The sequence below is a fragment of the Rhincodon typus genome, chromosome 33 (assembly GCF_021869965.1).
Source record: "Rhincodon typus isolate 14 chromosome 33, sRhiTyp1.1, whole genome shotgun sequence".
In the NCBI taxonomy this organism is placed as follows: domain Eukaryota; kingdom Metazoa; phylum Chordata; class Chondrichthyes; order Orectolobiformes; family Rhincodontidae; genus Rhincodon; species Rhincodon typus.
In genome coordinates, this window is record NC_063364.1 from 32,704,104 (window position 1) to 32,732,046 (window position 27,943).

The following is a 27,943-nucleotide window of genomic DNA, read 5'->3' on the forward strand; positions in this document are numbered from 1 at the left end:
AAGTGCTTTGGGATGCCTGGAGATCAGAAAGGTGTTATATAAATCCAAGCCCCTCTCTCTTTACAATTTTTATTGATAAGTGCATGGGAGATATACAGGGAGCAGTAGATAAAATTAAATTTTGATTCAGAGTTAAATCTGGGTCTTAAGAATTGTTGTTGATGATGACTAAACATTTTTGTCCAACTGAAAGAGCATGACATAAACTAATGTACCAATAATTATTAAAATATAACATATTTATAATAGTCCTTTGGCATTGCTTGTAGGACGGCAGAAGATCATGGCTTAGAAGGATGGAAGCATTATACTGCAGAATGATACGATTCTGCTGCTCAGATACAACTGGGCATCATTAGGGCCGAAGGTTCAATTCCTGGAGAGCTGTGTTCGTAGATAGGCAGAGGTTTTCATATCCCTGGTTCCTACCCAATGTCAGAAAAACCATCAGGAAATAACTGTTTCAGCTTTTTCTCTAAAAACTCACCAAAGTGTGAAATCTGAAATGTGACATTTTGAAAAGCGCACAAGTGAATATCTGATCATTGTTAATTAATCTAAACATAATACTCTATCACACCTCTCATCCACCAAGAAAAGAAGGAACATACACTTGAGGCTTCAACATCTTGAGCTGGTTGAGGATATCTTTCTGGACCCTGGGTGTGGCTGTGGCCGTCAGGGCCATCATTGGGATCGAGGGAAACTTGCTCCGAAGCTCATTCAGTCTCTTGTAATCAGGACGGAAATCATGGCCCCACTAAATAGAGATAGAAACAGAAAGAGTTAACTTCCGAAAGACTTCAGAAGTAATTAAGGAATGAGCACATAGAGGTAAGAAAAAAACAAGTCTTCAGTAACATTTACTGCCACCAAGGTGTTAGTAATGAGGGTACAGGGGACAACCAGTTGCAATACTGCAGTCAACATGAGCAATGCTTATAAGTGCATATATAGCAAGGCCTCAGATCACTTTACATAAACTAGGAAAACATAAAGTGAAGCGAAAGAAGAAAGTTAAAAAAAATCGTTACTGCAATGTAGCTACGGAATAATGAATGAAGGAAGAGCTTCTAGTGAGGAAGAGGGAAGGAAGAGACAAAAGTGGGAAAGAAAATTAGGATTCAGTATTCATTTGACCCTTGTACAGCCTGGGGAACAGGCTGGCTGTTCACCTGGTGTGCTGCTAAAATGGATTCCTTCTTCTGGATCTTAATGACAGAGGGTCTCCAAGACCCCTCTACCTCCCAAATGGACATCAAACCCCCATCCACTGGCCCTGTTCATCAAACGTCAACAGATGAGCAGTCAGCACAGAATGACATTTTGCAAGACAGGCTTGTCTTCAGTTGTAGCCACCACTGAGATCTTAATAGGGAGCATCTCCAAGGAAAAGATCTTTTGTTTGTACAAGCCGCTGTGAGCTGTGATATGCATCGTAAACCGCAGCCTACGCTCATTTGGTACTAATTTACAAGATGAATCACGGCTTTGAACAGCAGGTATAATATTGAAAAAGATATTGCTCTCTGCTATTCCTGAGGGTGTTTGTCAGCTGTGTGCATCCACCCACTCAAAACATACTCCTCCTGATGACTGCGGAACTGGAGTCAGTTTAGAAAAACAAGAGGAAGCTCACCACTATCAGTGAAGCATCACATTTTGGGTCCAGTTCTCAGTCTGCACTGAAGTAACTTCTCTCAGCCGGGGTGTTACAAGTATCTTCAACCCCTGGGGAATAGAAATAATGCAGCCTGTATGTCTCTTCCTATTTCTCATTCAGTGATACTTGGATGGGAAATGGGAGTGTGGGCATGCAAACAGTCTCAAGCTTGGTTATCGCACTCATGGTAAGCAAGCATGGACTCAAAGGGAGGAGGCAAGCACTTCAATTAGTGACAAATATGACAGAAAGACCCTTCATTTCACATTCTAGCATGCATGCAACATGCGATACCCAACCTTCCGTGTACGAATAGAAAGAAAATGTACATTTATACGATATTATTAAAAACCTTATTATATTCTGAAGCATTTCACAGCCAGTGAAGTGTGGCACAAACAGCAATGTGCAAATGGCCAGATAATTTCTATTAGTGATCTTGGTTGAGGGATAAATAATAGCAGGACACCAGGCAGAACTCTCTCATTCTTTTTCAGATTCCGGCAGTCTTTTTGATCTATCTAAAGAGCTGTTGACAACTCAGTTCAATGTCTCATCCAAAACTCTAATTGGTGATTGATATTTTATACAACGTAATGGGGCTTGAACCTGATACCTTGTGATCCAGAGTGCCACCAGAGTCAAAGAAGAAATCTAGAAACAGAAGCATCAAGTTACCTGGCTAACGCAGTGAGCCTCGTCGATGACAAAACGAGACAAAAGTTTCCTCTCGTACAAATTTACCAATGCAGCAATCAGTCGGTTACTGGCACTGACCTGAATTAACAAGGAGAATCAAAATTATTAGGCTAGGGAAATGTCACTTAAATGAAAACAGAAATTGTTGGAGAAGCTCAGCAGGTCTAGCAGCATCTGTGGAATGAAATCAGAGTTAATGTTTTGTGTCAAGTGACCAAATTAAAGTTCATTCCAGGATTTGCACATCACTCGGTTCTCTCGTTCCCCAAGAGGATGGTAAACACTTTCTATCTATTGCTGTAGTTGTTTGGTACAACCGTCTAGCCAGCTGGAGCACAGTTAAGAGTCAACCACAATTAAATTATAAATCTGCTAGTGATTCTGGTACTAAAAAACAAACTCTCAATATTTCCACAAACTATGGAACAGGGTCAATACTGAATGATATGTGTTTCCGACAACTCTTGCACATACAACACAGGGATTGCTCCTCTGATGTGGGTATACTTTTCCTCAGCCTCATTGTAAGTAAATTCCTATTTTTTAAGTCACTAAATCATGCTGTCATTGTGTGTGGCTATAAGCATCATTACTAATTTGTTCAGTTATAATATAGTTAGTACTGTGTTCAGCTTTTATTTCCAAAAGGAAAGAGATCTGAGTTTATGATGAAACTTCCATTCAGATGAAATATTTAATCAAAAATGCAGAGGAAACAAAAATGGTTCTAAAACAACACAGAGATAACAAGGTGTAGCACTGGATGAACACAGCAGGCCAAGCAATATCAGAGGAGCAGGAAGGCTGACGTTTCGGGCCTAGACCCTTCTTCAGAAAAACAACACAGAATGTGCTGGTGAAACTCAGCAAGTCTGGCAGCATCTGCAGAGACAGAAATAGATTCAATGTTTGAGTCCAGTATGACTGCTTCAGAACACTTCTATGACATTGTACGCAGCAGTTCGTTTCTCTATCATGTCTATAAAATTAGAAAGCTGTGTTTATACACTTTTCCAATCAACTTTATACATTTGATACGTGGATATAGGAGGGTATAGTGGAAACTCCCAATTTAAGCCTGTCAAACTGTCTCCTCACATACAGCCCACAATCTTAGACTCACCAGAGAGAAAGAGGACAATTTTAGCCAATTAAACCAGAATATCAGGAGGGTCAATAACTCCCTAATCTAATCAAAGCACACATTTAAGGCTCACCTTCTCAGGCGTGCAGTAGAGTAACTTCACAACAGGATCCTTCTTGGACAGCTGCATATAGATACTGGCAGCTTCAGAGTCACTCTTATTTGCAGTTAGGTGTGTCGCTGGAATCTGTTAATGGAAAATAAAGTACACATTTCAAACATGTCTCCAGGCCTTCTCTCCCTCCACAAAAGTTTCTTAATGGTTTGCTTGTGCTGACTAGATCTATTCACACGCTCAGGGTTGTCAGTGTTTTGGATGGGTGTCAAAGTGGTCCACAATCATCCACTGAATCTGTATCTCTCTTCCCTTCCCTTGGGGGTGAGACTGACGTCTTAAATGAGCAACAACATTGGAATGGAGTTTCGAGAAAGAGCACACCGTACAGGTAATCACAAACTTTCAATCCATCTCTTATAAAGAAACAGTATATCATGTCAGTGCTAAATTCGGGGAGTCTATTCCCTTTCACCTGTTTAATGCAGATTAAATACTGTAATCCCCTAGTCTACCTACATTGCTCAATCTAATTAAAGACCCATAGCTCTCCTCTCAAACAGCTCCTTTTTGCTACCTTTAATATAAAGCATTAAACAATAAAGCACAGAAAGAGGCCATTTGTCCACTGGGTCTGTGCCATCTCTTTGAAAAATGTTTCAATTAGTCCCACATTCTCCACATATCATGCAAATTTCCTCAAAACATTTATTCAATTCTCTTGAAAATTACTATCGTATCTGGTTTTACTGCTGTTTCAGACAAAAAAAACTCATCTCCCTTTGGTACTTTTGACAAATCCTTTTTTTTTTTTTTAAAATCACCACGGCGTTTTTTGCCAGGAAACAAATTCCCCTTCTTTACTCTGTCTAAAGCACTCAACATTGAATCCCATTATTAAGTCTCCACTCAGTTTTCTCTCCACACGAAAAACAATTTTAGCATCAAACAAGTGCATTGAAATATTCCTGGTTATTTGCAAAGTTATATTACTATAGTACTGATGAGAAACAGGAGGTGCATTTCAATTACTGAAGTGAATACAGAGACACTTAAACTCACATTAAACAAGGTCAGCTTCTGCACCTGATCGAGGATCAGTGACCTGAGTGGGGAAATCACAACAGTGACTCCTTGGGTGAGACAAGCTGGCAGCTGGTAACACAAACTCTTACCACCACCTGAAACAGACAGACAGGACAAATCACAACATAGAAACACAGGCTAGGAGAATAATCTGCAACAAAGGGCTGCTGCGTAATGACTGTTTTCCAGAAGACCAGATGGTTTTCTGACATTTTTTTTTGCCACGTTTACCTTCCTCTGCAACACTGATGATAGAAAAGGGATTGGTCATGGTGACCTCCCAACATTAAACCTCCTATTACCACCAGTAATAATACTGATTACCCCTGTCATCACTTAACTTTTCCATTTGTGGGATAGGGATATACAGTTATAAAGGTCTATAGCACAGAAAAAGGCCCTACAGCCCATCAATGTTATTAAATGAAAACTGACTGTCACATACGCCTATATAACAATAGTAACTATAGTTATAAAAACAATTGTTTGGTTGTGAAGTGCTTTGGGATGTCCCAAAACTTTTTTACTTCTAACATGCCAGCCAAGTAATTGTCTCCACACGAATGACTTTCATAGTGTGTCACTGTGTATTTAATGTTGGGAGATCAAAGAAAGCCACAAACGAGCACTGGACTAGCAATGTTAACTCTTTTTCTCTCCACAGATGATGCCAGACTTCCTGAGTTGCTCCAGCACTTTGTTCGTTTCAAAGAAAGGCTCAATCTTACCTTGTTATGTTCATTGGGAATGGGGAGCTGGTTTGTGAGGGAGAGCATGCAGAGGTGTCACTGAATAACAGAGGTAGAGAGGTCAACAGCAGTGCTTCCACCACCATCTAACTAACTCAGAACAGATCAAGATCAAAGGAGGGTCTATTTTGCTCTGGAAGGCTCAATTACTCACTGAGCAAGACTCAGACCCATAAGCATTCTGCACACCATGATCATGTCAAGGCACCCAGGGGAAACAAAAGGCCTTTATCAACCAGCTATTGGGGGAGATATGCAATATTTTAATTATAACTGTTATAAAGGGATACCACAAACAGAATATACATGCACACAACAAATGAAGGGAAGAAAAACAACAGCATTCATTGGAAAGCACTGAAATGATATCTGTCACATTTAGGAGAACAATATACCAAGTAAGGCAGCATGCCTAAAGACACTAAGACGCCTGGGAGCAGCCCAGTTGTCATAGTACAGGCACTTACAACTGGAGCTATATTTGATCCTTGTATGTTTTATGACAGAAAGGCTCTTTAAATAAAATCATCTAATAAACATTTTATTTGATCATATCTTTTGGATAAGATATTGAATCTGGGGCCATGTTTTCCTTCCCCCAGTGTTTTAGCAAATATTTCTCTCTCAACCAGGTAACACTAAAACAAATTACCTGGTTATTATCACATTGGTACTTCTGAGAGCCCTGCTATATGCTCATTGAAATGTATGAAATGTGGCAGAAAACAGTGACTACCCTTTTAAAGCATGCTGATGCATACGAAACACACTGGGTCATCATAAGGCATGAAAGGCACCTTCAAAATCCAAGTAATTCTTATAAATGAATGTGAGGACAAGCTGTGAATGAGATGGTTAAACACCCTAGTGGAGTGTCTGTAGCAACATTCACACAGAACACTAGACAAACTGTGTTAGAATTTGCCATAAAATGATTCTCCCACCTTAAGGAAATAGATCTTGAGCAAACTGAATATCTTTAAATTAGCCACTTCCAGTGATAACGATTAAATATTTTAATTTAATTTGAAATACTGATTCAAGGTGAAGTCACCAAAATTGGAAATAGCTGGAAAGAAGTGGGAGATAATGATTTGGTGGCCCTCAATTGAGGTTTGCAAGAACATGTAGATGAGGATAGTGGAAGGGGAAGAGTTCCCTAGCTCAGAGATCCTGCAAAAGAATGGGTCAGACTTAGAGATGGTGTGATGGGGCTTAATTTCAACACCGTGGAGGAAACAGGATAAAATTTGAGTAAGGCAGGGCAAAAAGAAGATTGCGATGAATCATCAAGATTAGCAGAGAGAGGGGACTTGCATTTCCATAGCACCTTCGATAACCTCAGAATTTCCCAATGCACTTTTCAGCCAACGAAATGCTGTTACTGTTGTAATGCCGGAAGCTCAAGCAGCCAAATTGTGCACAAACTTCCACAAACAATAAAATAAATATATTGCCCAGAATTCCTCACGGCTTGTTTGAAGAGCAGCTGTGGAATCTGTTACATCAGCCTGGGTTGGCAGGCAACAGAGAAAGAAAAATAAACTCCGTTATGGACTTAAAATCAGTAATCAGAAATAAAGAAAATTAACTTCCATTTAGCTAGTGCCTTTGATATAATAAAAAATTCCAAATTATTTGAGCTACTTAATCCAGGATGTCTTGGGTACTTACCTGTGGGCATCAAGACAAAGCAGTCTTCGTTCAGCAGGGCGGCATTGATTGCTTCTAGCTGGTTTGTTCGGAACTGGTGCAGTCCAAATTTTTTGTGAAAGATACGCATCATCTCCTTGGAGTGTGGGAAATGGAAGCCACGGAAACGCTCCAGCACAGGATTTTTAGAATGTCCTTGCTCACGGGAAGCCCCTGATGAAAAAGTAACACATCAGCTCTTGCAGGGGTCCACTTAGAAGTCTAATACTTAGCGAGCATGATAGTGCATACAGGTGGACACAGATAAGCTGATGAAGTAGTATTTATGCCACACAATGACCATGCCCAATAAGAAAAAATCTAATCATCTTCCCTCGACATTTCTATTGCTAATCCCCCATTATCAACATTTTGGTGGTTATCAATGGAACGGAAACTGATCTGGACTAATCATATAAATACTGTGGCCTCATCAGCAGGTCAGAGGCTGAGAATTCTGTGGCAAGTAATTTACATGCTGACTCCACAAAACCTATCCACCACCTGCAAGGCACAAGCCAGGATGTAATGGAATGCATTGTGGATGAATGCAGCTCCCATGACACTCAAGAAGCTTGACAACATCCAGAACAAAGCAGCCTGCTTATTGGATCCCCATCCACAATCTTCAATGCTCCTTCCACCAATGATGCACCATGGCAGCATTGTGTATCATCTACAAGATGCAATGCAGCCACACACCAGCCCTTTCAACAGCATCTTCAAAACCAACAACGTCCAACAACCAGAAGGACAAGGCAGCAAATACATGGGAACATCACCACCTGCAAGCTCCCCTCCAAGCTACACAACATCCTGGCTTGCAAATACGTCAGTGTTCCTTCCCTGTGGATGGGTCAAATTCCAGGAACTCCTTTCCCCATAGCACTGTGGGTATTTGTTCACCACAGACTGAAGCAGTTCAATAACTGCTGGTCCAGCCTGCAATGTTGACATTCCAGCAATGACTATTAAAAGGAATAGGCCACACATGCTGAATAACATGAAGTCTTGCATTTTGAGAAAACAACATAAAGATCCTTCTGGTATAATCTAAATGGCATGATTTTGAGGGGCTGCATATTCAGAAATCAAGTGAAACAGTAAACTTCTAAAATAGTTAAGCATTTCGATATTTGGTATTATTAAGAAGGTCACAGAATACAAAGTCACGTTAGATTTTTAAAAATCACTGGTTAGGCCTCAAGCTAGAATATTTTGAGTGGCAGATTTCAGGAAGGATATTAAGACCTTGAAAAAAGGACAAGTGAGATTTCAGAACCCAGGTTTGTGTTGATCTTTAAGAGTCAAGCTACAGGAGGGACAGCACTGAATAAACAGCAGACGATACAGAAATAAAAATCTGATAACAGTGAGCGTGATGCTGTTAGATTGTCACACTAATAACCCAACTAGTTCAGTAATGTCCCTTTGGCAATGGCAATCTGTCCATTCTGGACTTTGTGACTCAGACCCTTACCAAACATGTTTGACACTTGTTTACATCAAACACTGAATACATATGTTTAAGCAGAGTGGCTATAGGCTGGGCAATCGGTTGCTAACGGTGCTCATATTCAAAGAAAGAATTAAAAGGAAGTGAGAGCACATAGTGAGCGGCAGAGGATTGGGATCATCTAAGGAGCATACGGTTGTAACAGCAGAGGGCTTGTCAGCAACTGAGGGCCTGGGCACAGTGTGAGTTAATGTTTTGGGTACATTAAGTTTGAAATATAATGACTGAACTACTTAATCAGGTATGTGTTTTAAACAAGGTCATTTGTTCTATTAGAAACCTTAAAGAGAACTTAAAGCTGGAACACTAGTTACCTGAGGAGTCCTGCAGTGCTTGGGGATTTTTGAAATTAGCAGTTGCAGAGGGACGAAATGTGCATTCATTGTCATCTTGAGCTGGAGCTGTTTTCCAGGCCTTCTTAGTTCCTCCCTCTCGGATTGGCTGAATTGCTACGTGTGACATGTTTACTGCAGGTTGACATGGTGAATTCAGAAAACATTCTGGGACTTCCTCTACATCTAAATCGTCAACGTCAAAGTCAAAGTTATCAATATCAAATTCGTCAAACATCGAATCCTCTTCAACCCTGCAGCTCCTACCGTTTTCAATGAGCAGCTTCTGATCGGCAGCAGAGTGTGTTCTTGCAGCAGATGCGTGTGTGGGTTTGTCCAAGTCACTTATGCTTTCAGCATCAGGAGATCCATATGAAATGCAGTTGAGTGAGGAATACCTGGACTGAGGGGCACTTGGTGGGGAGGCCTTGTTCCCTCCAATTGAGGAGTCCAGCTTCTTTCTTTGGAGACATGACTTACTGAGCAAGCTTTTGTAACTGTCAGATGTTGCACTCTTCCTCTCAGAAGTCCGAGCCATTGCAAAGAAATCATCAGTACTGAAAATATTATCTCTAGGCATGCCCATGGTCTTCAAGGAAGATTTCTTGAAGGTAAACGTTTTAGGAGAACCAGGTCCCTGGGATGAGTTAAAGGAGATAGGAGGAGTAGCACGATCTGTAGAAATATTACCCATCGCACTGCTCTGCTTGGATAATGTGGCAGCTGTTGAGATACCTCCATTTAGTGCGCTCTGTGATCCATTCTGATCAGCCAAAACTTTTCTCCTGGAAAGGAAAATCAAAATTCATTATACTGTCTGTTGTTGAGCTCCGAAGCAGTAACGGTCTGTGTGTAGGGCAAATAGTTGCCAAATATAGTACTGTATAGCTCTTAGTTATTCTAGACACAAAGCACAGACAATAAGTAGAACTTCTGCCTTATTCCTTTCTACCACTGGAGGGACATCCAGTCATTGCACAGTTCCAGGGACAGTAAAATAAAACACAACTCCCGATGCTGGAGATCAGAAACAAAAACAAGTGCTGTAGAAACTCAACAGGTCTGGCATCACCTGTGGAGAGAACAGTTAATATTTCAAGTTCAGTGATCCTTTGTCAGAACTGAAAGCAACTAGGAAAATGATGGTACTTATGTTGCTGCTGCTGATGATGATGGTGGGGGGGAAGGAACGAGTCGAATAGTTGAAAGCAGTTTCAAGAGAGAGAAAAAAAGGGAGGAGTAGACAAAAGGAATTGCTGATGATAAACTGGGAGATGTACAGAATGTGGAGCTGGGAATCTGCAAACAGAGACTGGGTGATCGCGTTGCAGAAGATTTCCACTCTGTCTGTGAAAATAACCACGAGCGTCCATATGCCTGCTACTTCAACATATCATGTTCCCACATTGACATTTTTGTCACAGGCCTGCTGTAGTTGTTCAGTGAAGCTCAACGCAATCGGGAGGGACACCTCATTTTCTGCATAGGTGACTAACAGCCCTCAGGACTCAAGAGTGGGTTTAACATTTTCACAGTGTGAACATCTTTCTCCATGTGCATGACCGACTGTCTGTATGGGTTACTCCCAGCACAGCCAACCCATTTTCAACTATTCAGACTTCTTGCTAGCAACCATTCAGTGCTTATCTCCAGAGTTATCATCTGCAATCCCTTTGTCTGCTTCTCCCTTTTTTCTCTCTCTGGACACCATCTCCATCTACTCAACTTATTCCTTCTCCTCCTTGCCACCAGCATAAATCCCACTTTCCCAGCTGTTTTGGCCGACTAGCAGAAGGCAGAGAGTAAGAATAAAGAGGTCTTTGTCAGGCAGATAGTGACTAGTGGAGTTCCATAGGGGTCCATGTTGGGGACCACAGCTATTCACATTATACATTAACGATCTGGATGAAGGAACTGACAGCATTGCTACTAAGTTTGCAGGTAGCGAGAGGTGGTGTTGAGGCAGTGGGGAGGCTGAAGGAGGACTTGGACAAGTTTGGACACTGGGCAATGAAATGGAAGAAGGAATACTGTACAATGTGGGTAAGTGTGAGCTTATGCACTTTGATGGGAAGAATAAAGGCGTAGACTATTTTCGAAATGGGGAAAGACTTTGGAAATCTGAGGCACAATGGGACTTAGGAATCCTAGTTCAGGATTCTCTTAAGGTTAACATGCCAATTCAGTTGGCAGTTAGGAAGGCAAATGCAATGTTAGCATTCATTTCAAGATGGCTACAACATAAGAGCAGAAATGTAGTGCTGAAGCTATAAAAGACTCTGGTCAGACCACATTTGGACTATGGTGAGCAGTTTTGGACCCTGTGTTTTAGGATTCAATTCTGGTCTCCCAGCTATAAGAAAGATTTGTGAAACATGAAAGGGTTCAGAAAAGACTTAAAAGGATGCTGCCGGGGTTGGAGGTTTTGAGCTAAAGGGAGAGGCTGGTTAGGCTGGTGCTATTTTCAATTGAAGCGTCGAGGGCTGAGGGGTGACCTTATAGAGGTTTGTAAAATCATGAGGGGCATGGATAGGGTGAATAGCCAAGATCTTTTCCCAAGGGTAGGGGAGTCCAAAACTAGAGGTCACAGGTTTAAGGTGAGAGGGGAAAGATTTAAAAGGGAGCTAAGCAGCAACTTTTTCATGCAGAAGGTAGTGTGTGTATGGAATGAGCTGCAAGAGGAGATGGTGAAGGCTGGTACAATTACAACATTTAAAAGACATCTGGATGGGTACATGAATAGGAAGGGTTTAGAGGGATATGGGCTAATTGCTGCAAGTGGGATTAGATTATCTGGTCGGCACGTATGCATTGGACTGAAGGGTCTGTTTCCGTGCTGTCATGTCTATGACTCTAAAGATGTGCTGGTGTTGGAAGGGGTCAGAGGTTTACAAGAATGATCCTGGGGAAGAAGGCCTTGTCATATGAGGAGCAGTTGAGGACGCTGGATCTGTACTCAGTGGAGTTTAGAAGGATGAGGGGATATCTAATCAAAATTTACAGAATATGGAGGCGCCTGGATAGAGTGGACATGGAGAAGATGTTTCCACTAGTAGGAGAGACTAGGACCCAAGGGTACAGCCTCGGAGTGAACGAATGACTCTTCAGAACTGAGATAAGGAGGAGTTTCTTCAGCCTGAGGGTGGTTAATCTGTGGAACTCATTGCTGCAAAGAGCTCTGGATGGAAGTCATTGAGTATATTTAAGACAGAAATAGATATGTTCTTCGTTGGTAAGGAGAGAAGGCAGGAGAATTAGGAATAGAAACATATCTGTCATGTTTGAATGGTTGAGCGGACTCAATGAGCTGAACAGCCTAATTCAGCTCCTTTATCTTATGGCTTTCAGTTCTGACTAAGCGTCAATGAACTCAAGGCATTAACTCAGCTTTTTCTATCCACAGATGTTGCCAGACCTGCTAAGTTTCTTCTCCAGCACTGTGGTGGCACAGTGGTTAGCACTGCTGCCTCACAGCACCACGGGACCCAGGTTCAATTCCACTCTTGGCTGACTGTCTGCGTTGAGTTTGCACATTCTCCCAGTGTCTGTGTGGGTTTCCTCCTGGTGCTCCGGTTTCCTCGCACAGTCCAAAAATGTGCAGGTTAGGTGGGTTCGCCATGCTAAATTGCCCATGGTGTCTGGAGGTGTGCAGGTTAGCCATGAGAAATGCAGGAGTAGGATAGGGTAGGGAGGTGGGTCTGGGTAGGAGGGTCTTCATAGGGTCAGCATGGACTCAAAAGGCTGAATGGCCTGCTTCCACACTGCGGGGATTCTATGATTCACTTTCCATTTTTAACTGGCTGAACACGTTGATAGATTTTGATGAATTTTTGATGGTGTAAGTTTCAACTAGACAGGAAATCATTGACCAAGATGTACAGACAACGCACAGTCCCATTCTAAAACAGTATATTCTGTCATTGCTTTTGCATTCCATTATAAGCTCCCATGCCCATGTTTATAATGGAATATGTTACTAAAAAGTGCATCAAAAGCTTAGGTTCTAAATATTTTATTTCATCAAGGCAATTATTAACAATGTGCATTTACATAGCACCTTTAATGTTGTAAAATATTCCACGTGATTCACAGGAGCATTAGATAAGAACTGGCAAATTAGCAAAGGAGATATTGGAATAAGTGACTAATCATTTGATCAAAGAAGTAGGTGCTTGCAGTGAAACATGTGGTGAAATCCCAAAGCATAAGCATCAAAAAGCCAAACCATTAATAGTGAAACAAAGGAAGTAGGGATCTGAAACCAGCCAGAACAGGGGTGGCACAGTGGCTCAGTGGTTAGCACTGCTGCCTCACAGTGCCAGGGACCCGGGTTCAATTTCAGTTCCTTGGGGGACTGTCTGTATGGAGTTTGCATATTCTCCCTGTGTCTGTGTGGGTTTCCTCCGGGTGCTCCGGTTTCCTCCTGCAGTCCAAAGATGTGCAGGTTAGGTGGATTGGCCATGCTAAATTGTAGTATTCAGGGATGTGTAGATTAGGTGGGTTATAGGGGGATGGGTCTGGGTGGGATGCTCTGTGGGTCGGTGTGGACTTGTTGTGCCAAAGGGCCTGTTTCCACACTATCAGGATTCTATGAAATCTATAAGAGTAAAGAAATGCACAGATTTTGAAAGGCTGTAAGACTGGCAAAGGTTACAGAGATAGCAAGTGTTAACTGTATATTTGTATTTTATTGTTTGCAGGTGATAAGATATTAACTGGAGAATTCATTTGAACCCCTAAAAATAACATACAGAGAAACTTTAGGTTGCTATGTTAACCCACTTGCATTCATACCTCCAGAGCAGATAGGACCTTAATCCAGACCTTCTAGCTCAACTGCGCCATGAGGTTAGGAGGTATACGAGTATAATGGTCAACTCTGTACATAAATATAAAAGTGTGTAAAGACTGGCTCCAGATCTAAAGATTGGCTTTCTGGAGCAAAACAGGAAGGGATGAGCATCTGGGGATTTGAAAAACAGAATGAGAACATTAAAATCAAGACGTTTTGCAGGTTCGGAGTCTATGTAGGTCAGCTGGCAGATGGAAGATAGGCTATCAGGGTTTTGTGCAAATTACCAAATAGGGAGGAGAGTTTTGAACAATTTGAAGTTTATAGAAGGTGCAAGATGCGAAGCTGGCCATGAACACTTACCTGAGCTCTCTCTGCTGAAGCAGTTGACTTGCACAGGACAGAAGCTGCAGTTCACTCACAGGAATCTGATCAACCAAGCTACAGATATTTTCCATTACTTGAATCAACTGCTTGCTGTAGCCCACCGGTGTGTCTGTTTCATTTCAAAATGTGCAAAATTGGTGTCTTAAATATACACAATTCTCAAGTTTAAATATTCAAACATCTAGCCAGCAGATCTGAAATCTGTCACCAAGAAAAAGGGCTTTTTTTAAAAAACATTTTGGGACCCATCTGATCAAACATGAAACTACCAGGAATGCCAAACAGGTAACTGTATGGGAAACCTCTACACCTCAACCTGTCAGGTTGCTTTTCAGGATTCATGTCAAACTTGCTCTCACATGGAGTAAACGAGGCAAATAGCACAGATGCATTTAAGGAGAAGCTTGACAATTAGAGGGGAGAAAGGAACAGAGAAAGCATATAACGATAGGGTGAGCTGAGGATGGGAGGTAGTTCATGTTGAACAGTTGGGCTGAATGGCCTGTCCACAAGCTGTAAATAACATGTAATTTTCACTATTCCCTGGCTAAAGCAGTTTCTCCTAAATTTCTTACTGGATTTAATACAAAAGTAATTAATAATCTTACTAGCCAATATCCTTTGACAATGAGCATTGGAGTCAAGACTAGATGACTTTTTATAACCAATATAAATGGTTGATGAGAAGTACAGCATGCAGGCTTAATGCAGTACCCATTTTAAAATCTTTATTTTACTATTTCTATCACAAATTTCTGTGTTGAGATTTGGAATGTGAATTGCCCGTTTAGCTGGTAACCCTGTAATTACATCCTTCCTCCAATGGCAGTTCCTATTACAAAGGGCACTGGACATAGGAATTCATTAAAAATGTTAACAGCAAGGAAATGTAGAATATAAAGACATTTTAATGTAGAATCTTAGAATGTTTACAGAAGGAGGCCATTCAGGCCACTGTATCGCCACTGGCTCTGCAACAGCAACTCATCTAGTCCTGTTCCCTTGCTCCTTTCCTGTGGCCCTGCAAACTGTTGTCTTCTGACAAGTATTCAATTCCCTTTTGAAATTGACAATAAACCTACCTCCAGCACACACTCAGACAGAGCATTTCAGACCCTAATGGCTTGCCCCATGAAAAAACTTTTCCTCACGATGCCATTGTTTCTCTGCCAGTATTAAGTTGGGATTCTCGATCTTTCAGCAAATGGCAAGCTTCCTCAATCTACTCTGCCCAGACTGCTCATAATTTTGAGCACCTCTCTCAAATATCCTCACAATCATATCTTCTCTAAGGAGAATAAACCTAGCTTTGTTAATCTATTCAGTCATGCTGTGGTATCTTATGCCTTGATTTATGAAGCCCAGAATCCTGTAAGACTTTTTAAGCACTTTCGCAACCTACAAAAGGACAGAGTCTCAGCTAGCTCATCTTACCTTTATCTGTTGCATTATTTGATGTATGCACTGGTCCTTTGCTGTGTTCCTTTTCTTCTGGCTGTAAACAAGTCAAGGAAATAGATCTTTCTCTGGACTGCACAGTCTCTGCTGAGTCACTGTGGACAGAGATTTTATCAATAAATGATTATAATGAAGAACACAGCTGTCCAGAAATGATCAAGTTTTCCTAGTTCTATAATCATCCATGTTGGAAAACCAGCAGCAGCAATAAGCTGCAAGATAATAAATGCTAAACTTAACATTTACACCAGGTACACAATTATCCAGCAAACGTGGAGGATTTTTGCAATGACTGTGAACCAGTTAAAGGTCAAATGGTACAGAAAAGGGGTTTGTGGATGACAGCCATCTTTTGTGCCATTGACATGCATTTGTGGGTCTGTGAAAAGCTAACTCAACCTGCCTACAAGCTGATTCCACTTCACTTAACTGGGATGAGGAATCATAGATTCATTATCCGCTACCATCAAGGGTAGACAGGTACCACCAACTTATGACCCTCAGACATGGTGCTACAGTGCTCATTTTTAAAAAAAAATTTGCAACTTTTCAAAACTACTCCATCAATAACTCCCCATACTTCATCAGTAGCTGTGACCTTTACTCCCTTACCTTACACGCTGGAATTTAGTCTCCGGAGCTCCACACCACCTGCTTCACCTTAAAACAATTCTCTTTATGCGAATCAGGATTGATAATCTACCTGTCGTACTTCTGATATGGGCCCTGAGATTTTTCACTATGTCTAAGGCATTCTATGAGGGGAGACAATGGTCTAGTGGCATTATCTCTGGACTGTTAATCCAGAGACCCAGATAACATTCTGGGGACCAGGGTTCGAATTTCATCATGGCGGATGGTGGAATTTGAATTCAATAAATATCTGACATTAAGAATCTAATGATGACCGTGAATCCATTGTTGATTGTTGGGAAAAACCCATCTGGTTCATTACTGTCCTTTACGGAAGGAAACTGCCATCCTTGTCTGGTCTGGCCTATATGTGACTCCAGACCCATAGCAATGTGTTGACTCTTAACTGCCCTCTGGGCAATTAGGGATGGGCAATAAATGCTGCCTAGCCAGCAATGCCCTCAACCTGCGAATGAATAAAAAAGGAAATGGCAAATAAATCCGTTCTTTACTTCATTACAGATGGAAGAGATTTAGGAAAGTAGCAATATTTAGAAACATAGAAAACAGGTGCAGGAGTAGACTGTTCAGCCCCTTCAAGCCTGCATCACCATTCAATACGATCATGGCTGATCATGGAATCTCAATATCCCATTCCCACCCTCTCTCCCCATGTCCCTTGATCCCTTTAGCCGTAAAGGCCACATCCAGCTCCCTCTCGAATATATCTAATGATCTGGCCCTAACAGCTTCCTGTGGGAGGGAATTCCACAGGTTCACAACTCTGAATGAAGAAATTCTTCTTCATCTCAGTCCTGAATGGCTTACACCTTATTATTAGACTGTGACTCCTTGTTCTGGACTTGCCCAACATCAGGAACATTCTTCCCACATCGAGCCTGTTCAGTCCCATCAGGATTTTATTTCTTTCTACGAGATCCCCCTCATTCTTCTAAATTCCAGCGAATACACACCCAGTCGATCCAGTCTTTCCTCATAATGTCAGTCCTGTCATTCCGGGAATCAGTCTGGTGAACCTTTGTTGGACTCCCTAATAGTAAGAATGTCCTTCCTCAAACTAGGAGACCAAAACTGCGCACAATACTCAAGGAGTGGCCTCACCAAGGCCCTGTATAACTGCAGCAAGGCACACTTACTCCGATACTCAAATCCTCTCGCTATGAAGGCCAGCATGCCATTAGCTTTTCTCACTGCCTGCTGCACCTACATGCCAAATCTTCAGTGACTGTTCAACCGTGACACCCAGGTCTCATTGCACTTCACCTTTTCCTAAACTGCCACCATTCAGATAATAATCTGCCTTCCTGTTTTTGTGACCAAAGTGAATAACCTCACATTTATCCACATTATATTGCATTTGCCAAGTATTTGCCCACTCAGCCAGTCTGTCCAAGTTACCCTGCAGCTTCTTAACATCCCCCTCACAGCACACAATGCCACCCAGCTTAGGGTCATCTACAAATTTGGAGGCATGGCGTTCAATTCCTTCATCCAAATTGTTAAAGTATATTGTGAACAGCTGGGGTCCCAGCATTGCACCCTGCGACACCGTCACTGCGTGCTACTCTGAAACGCACCCGTTTATTCCAATTCGCTGCTTCCTGTGCTCTACCCATGTGAATACATTACCTCTGATACCATAAGCTTTAATTTTCTTTATTGATCTCGTGTAGAACCTTGTCAAAAGTCTTTTGAAAGTGCAGATACACAACATCTACTGATTCACCATTGTCTACTCTACTGTCACATTCTCAAAAAATCCACAAGATTTGTCAAGTATGATTTCACTTTAGTGAATCCATGCTGATTAGGACCGATTCTGTCCCCGTTTTCCAAATGCTCAGTTATTACATTCTTAATGATTGACTCCAGCATTTTCCCCACCACCGATGTCAGGCTAACCGGCCTATAATTCACCATTTTCTCTCTCCCTCCTTTTTTAAAGAGTGGAGTTGGCTACCCTCCAGTCCATTGGAACTTTTCCAGATTGTACAGAATGCTGGAAAAATGATCACCAATGCACCCGCTTTTTCTAGGGCCACTTCCTTAAGTACTCTGGGATGCAGAGCACCAGGCCCTGGGGGCTTGTCAGGTTTAAATCCCATTAATTTCCCTAATACCATTTCCTGATTAATAAGGATTTCCTTCAGTTTCTCCTTCATGCTTGACCCTCTGTTCCCTAACATTTCTTGAAGGTTATTTTTAGTCTCCTCAGTGAAAACAGATCCAAAAGTATTTGTTCAACTAGCCTGCCATCTCTTTGTTGTCCATTATGAATTCACCTGATTCTAACTGCAAGGGATCTATATTTGTCATCACTGGTCTTTTTCTTTTCACATATCTGTAGAAGCTTTTGCAGTCAGTTTTTATGTTTTCTGCAAGCTTACTTTCATATTCTATTTTCCATTTCCATATTAAATCCTTTGTCCTCCTCTGCCGAATTTTAAATTTTTCCCAGTCCTTGGGTTTGTTGCTTTTTCTGGCCCAATTTATATGCCTCCTCTTTGGCTTTAACAGTGTCCCTGATTTCCCTTGTTAGCCATTGTTGAGTTACCTTCCCCGTTTTATTCTTATGCCAGACAGAGATGTACAATTGTTGAAGTTCATCCACGTATTCTTTAAACATCTGCCATTGTTTATCCACTGTCAACCTCTTAAGTATCCTTGGCCAGTTTATCCTAGCCAATGCATGCCTCATAGCATCTAGCTTGAGATCAGGATCCCAATTCTCAGAAAATGCCCTGCATCTCTGGAGATGTAGTTTATTTGGCAGATTCTTGGACTGTCTACAATGGTATTATGCTATAGATACTAGAAAACCTCAAGTTTTGATAATTGGGTTCAATATCTGATCTGTCACCTGATCTTAAGTGGAATAGCAAAGAAAGAACCAACAGTTGGTCTCTGCACTGCTAGGACTAGATTTCTTGCTGCTGTTAGTTCCACACTGTGTATGTAGGGATGCAGAACACAAAGTGGGGCCCAACTTTAGTCCCCCCTGCAGTTACACAGCAGAGCAAAGACTTACTACAAATTCCATGCATAAAGAATGGATACTTGGGTGATGTTTGAAAGGGTTCAGGCACTGGTCTTGTCTGTGACAAAAGCTGGTGCCCTCAAGAAAAGGTAGATCAAGATACTGTTTCAAAACCAGAAGATGAAGACATGGTTGACCTTGGAGACGTACCTGAGCCCAAGGATGTGTCAAGAAGTTAAATTAACTTGCACAATGCACCTTGCAGGAGGTGGGTGATACACCACAGAAAGTAGCTGCTTGGAAAAGTCAGCAACATTTGCTTATCGCCTGGGCTGGGTTCAAATCTTATGCCAGGACTTCAGACTCTAACTTCAAACAATACTCCAGCGCACGGTCTTACATAGCTACAATTCAAGACCTTCCATTCAACATTCTGCCATTCAACATGTTCAAGGTCATGCTGCTACTTTGCAAGGAGTGTCTGACCCATTTCCTGCCCCTCTTCCCCTCCCTCCCAGAACCACCTCTGGTTCCTCTTCACCTGACTTTCTATATTACCGGTCTTCACATTCAAAGGATCATCCTCCATCACATTCAGCAGGATACCACCACTAAACACATCTTTCTGTGCCTACCTTGTCAGCATTCTGTAGGAATCATTCCCTCTGTGACAACCTAGTTCACTCCTAATGCTTCGTCACACCCAGGACACCATCCGATACAACTGCAAGTATAAAATCTGCCCTTTTACCTCTTCCTTCCTCACTGTCCAGAGCCCCGATCACTCCTTCAAGGTGAAGCAGCAATTTACTTGCACTTCTTTCAATCCAGTCTGCTGTATTCGCTGCAAACACTGCAGTCTCCTCTACAGTGGTGAGGCCAAATGCAGATGGGTGAGTGCTTTGCAGAACATCTCCATTCTGTAAGAACAACCCCAACCTTCTGGTTGCTTGTCCTTCCAATACACTTGCATATCCCATACTAACAATTCCATCCTAGGCCTGCTGCAGTGTTCCAACAAAGTCCAATTTAAGCTGGAGGAACAGCACCTCATAGGCCACCTAGACACTTTACAGCCTTCAGGACTCAGCATTGAGTTCAACAATTTCAGACTGTGAACACTGTCCTATATTTTGATTACATCCATTTCCCTCCCACCAAAGCCAACCTGTATTTGACTATTCATGACTGTCATTAATACCTATTTTGTATCAGGCACACTCCTTCACTAATAACAGTGCTTCCTTTGTCTTTTGCTCTGGGCACCCGCACCATCTGCTCCACTTGATCCTCCTCCCCTTTAAGCAACATTTTCCAACCCTATTCAGTTCTGAAGAGAAGTCATGTAACTCAAAATGTTAACTCTGTTTCTATTACAACAGATTCTGCCAGACCTGCTGAGTTTATCCAACAAAATATCCAATGATATTTTGCTTTTATTTGAGGGAAATGACAGTGAAGGAAATCAGGTGAATTCAAGTCAAATCACATTCAGAAAATGACATAAAGAAATGGAGCAGTTTGGATAAGAGAAAAAGAGTGACAGAAAGAAAAAAACAAGAAAAAAGCTTAAAATCTCTAAGAACAGTTCACTAGCTCCAGAAACGAGATGCCGTGGTTTAAATTGTTCCCACTCTGAGCCAAAGTGGTTGCTTGGTTTTGCAGGAATATAAATACCTACTTTGTTAAATACTACACTAACTTTAAGTGGTTTTGAAACTTCAGGGAAGCTGAGGGCAAGCTGCCATTTTTGAGACTATTGATGGAGTGCCTCAAATTGTCCATCAACTTGTGGTGATTCTAGCTCATTGGGTGTCTCCTCCTTGCCACAAGCTGCTGGGTGATTTATACAGTAACAACAGCAAAGGCCATTAAACTCTGTCACTTTGGCAGCTAATTCTACTTTAAAATGATACATTCTGTAACTGAGGAAAGTCACTCAGTGAAAACGATCAGAACAATACACTCCTAGCCACAGGATGTCTCTTCCCTCACATACTGTACTGTAAATACAATTGCTTATAACAGGCAAACCTGAGACATTTTATGAACGATGGCAGAGAAAGCTGATCACTTTCAGGAGACGGCGGAATACAATCAGACTCATAACCCTCATTCTCCGGCTCTCTGGATTGCGTGCAAGCCGTGGGAATGGTATCCAGCTGCGGCTGTGGCTGATTGCTTAGGAAGCTGTCAGCATCCGTTAGGTCAACTAAATGAATCGTAAAAAAAAATTAATATGCAGGTACAGCAAGCAATTAGGAGGATCAATAGTACAGTAATCTTTATCACCAGGGAATTGGTACAAGAACGAGAAAGCATTGCTGCCATAGTATTGGGCTTTGGTGAGACCACATCTGGAATACTGTGTAATTTTGTCTCCTTTCTCAAGGAATGATTTTTGCCTTAGCAGGGATAACACAAAAGTTCATTAAGTTGAATCCTGGACAAGGGAGCTTTACTAGAAGTAGAGATTGTATGGAATGGGCCTATATTCTCCATGATTAGCTAGAACGAGAGATGCTCTCATTGAAATTTGTAGGATTCTTGGAGGCTTTGACAGGATTGATGCAGGAAGACCACTTCTCCAGCTGTTGCGTCTAGAACACAGCATCATAAGGGGTAGGCCATTTAAGACTGAGATGAGAAGGAATTTCTTCACTTAGTAAAATCATAGAGGTCCACAACACAGAAAAATTCCCTTTAGCCCATCGAGTCTGCGCTGGACAAAAACAAGCACCTGTGATGATACTCTGCCTGTAAGAGGTGTATTTTATCCTGGTTTTTTTAATTAAATGAAGAAGGGTTAAGTCAGAGGTGAAAAGCAGTCTGTTCCAAAGCCAATAAGGTAAACAGCTTGTGAGGCCTTGGGTTTTTAAAAAAAAATTGGAATAGAAGCAGCCTGAATAGATGGGGTCAAGCTCCCACAGAACCAAGATTTTTAATGAGAGACAACAAGGTGCAGAGCTGGATGAACTCAGCAGGCCAAGCAGCATCATAGGAGCAGAGAGGCTAAGATTTTTAATTTTAGTTTTTCAGTACCAGTTGCTGCTGAGGTCTTGAAGCTGGGTGTGGAAGCTGTTCTTCCTATCTCTGTTACAGCTAAAAGCTGGAGTTCTCTTCCTGCTGCTAGAATTGCATGTGAGACAATCTCTTTTTCAGAATTTGCCTTTGCCAAGGGTGTGTTTATGAGATGTTACTATATTGGAACAGTTGCTGTTTAGTAGTTAAATAATCTATTAAGTTTTTCAATAGAGCTAAATTATTCCAATTTCTTCTTTCTTTTGGAGATAGTAGGAAGTAGTAGGATTTCTGAACAAGGGTCTAGGCCCGAAACGTCAGCTTTCCTGCTCCTCTGATGCGGCTTGGCCTGCTGCATTCATCCAGCTCTACACCTTGTTATGTCTCTTCTTTCTTTTGTTGTATTTTAACTGAAGTGTATGAATAAAGTGAATCTTGCTCCAAGGTTGGCAGTTTGACCCATTGAATTGCATCTGGAATGCAATGCCTGGCACTTGCCTTTAAAATAAGAAAAAGTTAGGGTTTAGGCTATTTTCTTAATGTTTTGAGGGGAAGGCGTCAGTCTGGTCCATAATGCACCTAACTACTCTCATATCATTTCCAGCACTTATTGTGAATATTTGAAATTCTCCACTCCAGACAACTGTGGGTGCTCAGTCATTGCATATATTCTCGATTGAGATTAATAGATTTTTGGATATTAAGGGAGTTAAGGGATAGCAGGATAGGGCAGGAAAGTGGATTTCAGTTCAAAACTCAGCTAGGATTAGTGAATGATGGAGCAGGATCAATAAACTATATAGTCTAATCTTATTTCTTATGTTACAACTGATAAACAGAATATAATTACAACGTGTCTACAAAAAACTACTTTAATGTGAAATCCATTGGCTTTTTTAGGCTAGTTACAGCTAGGCAACAACTTATATTTCCACAACTTTTCACAGGATAAAAACAACTCAAAGAGCTTCACAAGTGTGTAATAAAACTAAATTTGACATCAAGTCACATAAGAGATTATTAAATTTGCTTCAAGAGATGTGAAGTGGTTGGAATAAGGCAATGAGTTCTAGAGTTTAAGATCCACATAACAGAAAGCATGGCAGCCAATAGTGATTAAATTTAGGGATGCTGCAGAGGCCAAAATTGAAAGCGCGCAGAAATATTGTAGGACTGGAGGAGGCTAAAGAGAGACGAAACCACAATAGGATTTGAAAATATACATGTTGTTTGATCAGGCACCAGTTTGAGTCAGCAGACATACTGCTGATGGGATTTGGTGTCAAGATATGGGAAGCAGCTTTGTATAAGCTTGAATTCAAAAGAGAATGCAAGGTGGGAGGCTGAAATAGTCCATAGATCAATATTAAGTGGCTTTGTCAGAGAGAAGGGTCTTCAGATGAAAACACGGGGATTCAGGTACATTGTTGTTTGAAAGTTGCATCACAGGCATGGTGGTTAAGAAGGGGTTTAGCATGCTTGCCTTCATTGCTCATACCTTCAAGTATGGGAATTGGGATGTCATGTTGAGATTGTACACTACATTGGTGAGGCCACTTTTGGAGTACTGTGTACAATTCTGGTCACCCTGCTCAAGGGGGGATATTATCTAATTGGAGAGAGTTCAGACAAGATTTACTAAGATGTTGCTGAGACTGGAGGGTTTGAGTTATAAGGAGAGGCTGGATAAGCTGGAACTTTTCTCACTGGATCATAGGAGACTGAGGATCACCCTTATAGAGATTTATAAAATCAGGAGGGGCATAGATAAGGAAGTAGCAAAGGGCTTTTCCCTAGAGTGAGGGAATGCAAAACTAGGGGCATATTGTTAAGGTGAGAGGAGAAAGATTTAAAAGGGACAATAGGGCAATTTTTTCATACAGAGGGTGGTTTGTACGTGGAATGAAACTGTCACAAGAAGTGGTAGATGCAGAGACAGTTAAAACATTTAAAAGTGTGCATAGCTCTTTTTTTTTTAGAAAGACTAAATACAAAATCTCTGCATGTAAATTAGGCAATAATTTGATTTCACAGGCAAGGGTAGTTTGTAGATATTATGTCCACTGGTTTTGGACTTGCAAATAAGTACCCAGCAGTTTAAAGATTAGCAATCTTTAACTTGTTCTTTTAGCCTCCTTGAAGCAATTTTCTAATTCTTGACAATTCCAAACAATAAAATAAAGTTAATCTTACTTTTCTCTTCTCCATCCTCCTTCTTGCTACCATCTGACTCATCATCACTCAAGATGATCCTTGCAGCTGAAGAGGAGCTTTTCCTCCTTGAAGGGAAAGACTTGATGCAATCTTCATCATCACTCTGGGGCCACTCCCTTTGGGAACTGCCCAGACAGATGACAGTATTGTTCACATCCTTTAACTCTGCACCAGGTTCTCTTGGAGACAGTCTAGCTGTATTGTCCTTGGCCTCTTCACCAGCAGCACTTTTCAAATGCTGATCATTCCCAGTTTTGGGAGAAGTCAGTCCACTGGAATTTATATTCTTAAGATTACAAGTTTTTTGCACTGGTTGCTCTGTGGTTGAAAATGAAGTTGCTTTCAAACTACTGCTTTCTTTCCATGGCGTTTCAAAATCATCCAGATCGTCCCAGTCATCCAGGTTAATAACAGACTGCTCAGGGTCAAGCTTCTGAGAAACAGGACTGGTTATTGCTCCATGCCTCAGAGCTGGGGAACTGCATAACAAAGGAAGAGCTGTCCGTGAGGTCAATTCTGACTGCTTGGCAGTTTGTTTCAAGATGTTATTGATTTTTGGTTGCTGCTCCTTAGGTTTTGTTGAGTGTACATTTAATTGTGGCTTACCCACGGTCACATTTTTTTTGAAAGCATTCACATCTCTGTCCTTCAGCACACAGGTACTGTTTACTCCTTGGAAACTGGGTGTTCCAACAGTGCCTGGGGGAATCTTTTTAAACGTGAATGTCCTGTCAATAATGAAATAAATTCAAATGTAAATCCTGTTTGGAACAGTGCTGATTTTCCATGATATTAATTCTAAGTAAACTTTAAAATGGTTAAGCAAGATATTACTTCCATTTTGCTTTCCCTTCTCTTTTTAAAAGAAAATTTGTTTGCACGATGTGGGAATTCTTGGAAAGCCAGCTTTACAGCCCATTCAGGTTGCCCTCAAGGATCCAAACATTGCATCTTGACATTTAACAGCATTACTATCTCAAAATCCCTAACGACAAACACTGTGGGGCTCACCACTGACCAGAAACTAACTGGACCAGCTATATAAACACTATGGCTACACAGCAGCTTAGAAACTGGAAATTCTGCAGCACATAACTCATCTCAACTTCCTAAAGTGTTTCCACTACCTAAAAGGCACAAGTTAGGAACCCATAATAGAATATTCTGTGTTTGTCTGGATAAGAGAAGGTCCAACAATAAGCAAGGAGCTTGATACTATCCAGAACAAAACAGCCCACCTGACTGGCACCCATCCACCACCTTTAGTATTCACATTTACTGCCACCAATGCACAATGGCAGCAGTGTGTATCATCAACAAAATGCATTGCATCAACATATCACTGCTCCTTTGACAACACCTTTCAATCTGCAACCACCAATTCTCAGAAAGACAAAGGGCACCGCCTCCACGCTTACTTCTTTAACCGTGAACCTAACCCTCCCTCTACTGACCCCTTCTCCCGCTTCCAACACACCCCCTCCTCCTGGACACCACCCCAAGGCCTCCTACCCTCCCTCGACCTCTTCACCTCCAACTGCCGTCGAGACATCAATCGCCTCAACCTCTCCACCCCTCTCACCCACTCCAACCTCTCCCCCGCAGAACGTGCAGCCCTCCGCTCCAATCCCAACCTCACCATAAAACCCGCGGACAAGGGAGGCGCAGTTGTAGTATGGCGCACTGACCTCTACATCGTCGAGGCCAGACGCCAACTCTCCGACACCTCCTCCTACCGCCCCCTTGATCATGACCCCACCCCTGAACACCAAACCATCATCTCACAAACTATCCACAACCTCATCACCTCAGGTGACCTCCCACCCACGGCCTCCAACCTCATCGTTCCCCAACCTTGCACTGCCCGCTTCTATCTCCTTCCCAAAATCCACAAACCTGAATGCCCTGGTCGACCCATTGTCTCCGCCTGCTCCTGCCCCACCGAACTGATCTCCAACTATCTAGACTCCATTTTCTCCCCCTTGGTCCAGGAACTCCCTACCTATGTCCGTGACACCACCCACGCCCTCCACCTCCTCCAGAACTTCCAATTCCCCGGTCCCCAACACCTCATCTTTACCATGGACGTCCAGTCCCTCTACACCTGCATTCCCCATGCAGATGGCCTTAAGGCCCTCCGCTTCTTCCTGTCCCGCAGGCCCGACCAGTCCCCCTCCACTGATACCCTCATCCGCTTAGCCGAACTCGTCCTCACACTCAACAACTTCTCTTTCAATTCCTCCCACTTCCTACAGACAAAGGGGGTAGCCATGGGTACCCGCATGGGCCCAAGCTACGCCTGCCTCTTTGTAGGTTACGTGGAACAATCCCTCTTCCGTACCTACACCGGCCCTAAACCCCACCTCTTCCTCCGTTACATTGATGACTGTATCGGCGCCGCCTCGTGCTCCCACGAGGAGCTTGAACAGTTTATCCACTTCACCAACAACTTCCACCCCAACCTTAAGTTCACCTGGACCATCTCCAATACCTCTCTGTCCTTCCTGGACCTCTCTGTCTCCATCTCTGGCAACCACCTGGAAACCGATATCCATTTCAAGCCCACCGACTCCCACAGCTACCTAGAATACACCTCCTCCCACCCACCTTCCTGCAAAAATGCCATACCCTATTCCCAATTCCTTCACCTCTGCCGCATCTGCTCCCAGGATGAGGCATTACACTCCCGAACATCTCATATGTCCTCGTTTTTCAAGGACCGCAACTTAGCCCCCTCAGTGGTCGAGAACGCCTTAGACCATGTCTCCGGCATTTCCCGCAACTCATCCCTCACACCCACTCCCCACAATAACAACCAAAACAGAATCTCCCTCGTCCTCACGTACCACCCCACCAACCTCCGGATCCAACGCATCATCCTGCGACTTTCCGCCATCTGCAATTCGACCCCACCACCAAAGACATTTTTCCCTCCCCACCCTTATCTGCTTTCTGGAGGGACCACTCTCTCCGTGACTCCCTGGTCAGCTCCACACTCCCCTCCAGCCCCACCACACCCGGCACTTTTCCCTGCAACCGCAGGAAGTGCTACACCTGCCCCACACCTCCCCCCTCACCCCCATCCCAGGCCCCAAGAAGACTTTCCACATCAAGCAGATGTTCACCTGCACATCTGCTAATGTGGTATATTGTATCCGTTGTTTTCGTTGTGGCCTCCTCTACATCGAGGGAGCCAAGCGGAACACCTACGCTCGGTTCGCACTAAACAACTGCACCTCCCAGTCGCGAACCATTTCAACTCCCCCTCCCATTCCTCAGATGACATGTCCATCCTGGGCCTCCTGCAGTGCCACAACGATGCCACCCAAAGGTTGCAGGAACAGCAACTCATATTCCGCTTGGGAACCCTGCAGCCCAATGGTATCAATGTGGACTTCACAAGCTTCAAAATCTCCCCTCCCTCTACCGCATCCCAAAACCAGCCCAGCTCGTCCCCGCCTCCCTAACCTGTCCTTCCTCCCACCTATTCCCTCCTCCCACCTC

General features: G+C 42.5%; 1 protein-coding gene across 3 annotated transcripts in view; it reads right to left on the reverse strand.

The window, feature by feature from the left end:
* blm (BLM RecQ like helicase) overlaps positions 1-27,943 on the reverse strand; it is a 49,077-nt gene that overhangs the window by 17,719 nt on the left and 3,415 nt on the right. For all 3 annotated transcript variants that reach the window (XM_020533277.2, XM_048615870.1, XM_048615871.1), the window contains exons 3-12: positions 24,419-25,167; positions 21,239-21,416; positions 15,550-15,668; positions 14,092-14,224; positions 8,919-9,721; positions 7,071-7,262; positions 4,624-4,742; positions 3,580-3,693; positions 2,342-2,440; positions 612-760 (exon numbers count right to left, since the gene is read on the reverse strand). In XM_020533277.2, coding sequence (XP_020388866.2) covers positions 612-760; positions 2,342-2,440; positions 3,580-3,693; positions 4,624-4,742; positions 7,071-7,262; positions 8,919-9,721; positions 14,092-14,224; positions 15,550-15,668; positions 21,239-21,416; positions 24,419-25,167 — 2,655 coding nt within the window. The remainder of the gene's footprint in view (positions 1-611; positions 761-2,341; positions 2,441-3,579; positions 3,694-4,623; positions 4,743-7,070; positions 7,263-8,918; positions 9,722-14,091; positions 14,225-15,549; positions 15,669-21,238; positions 21,417-24,418; positions 25,168-27,943) is intronic.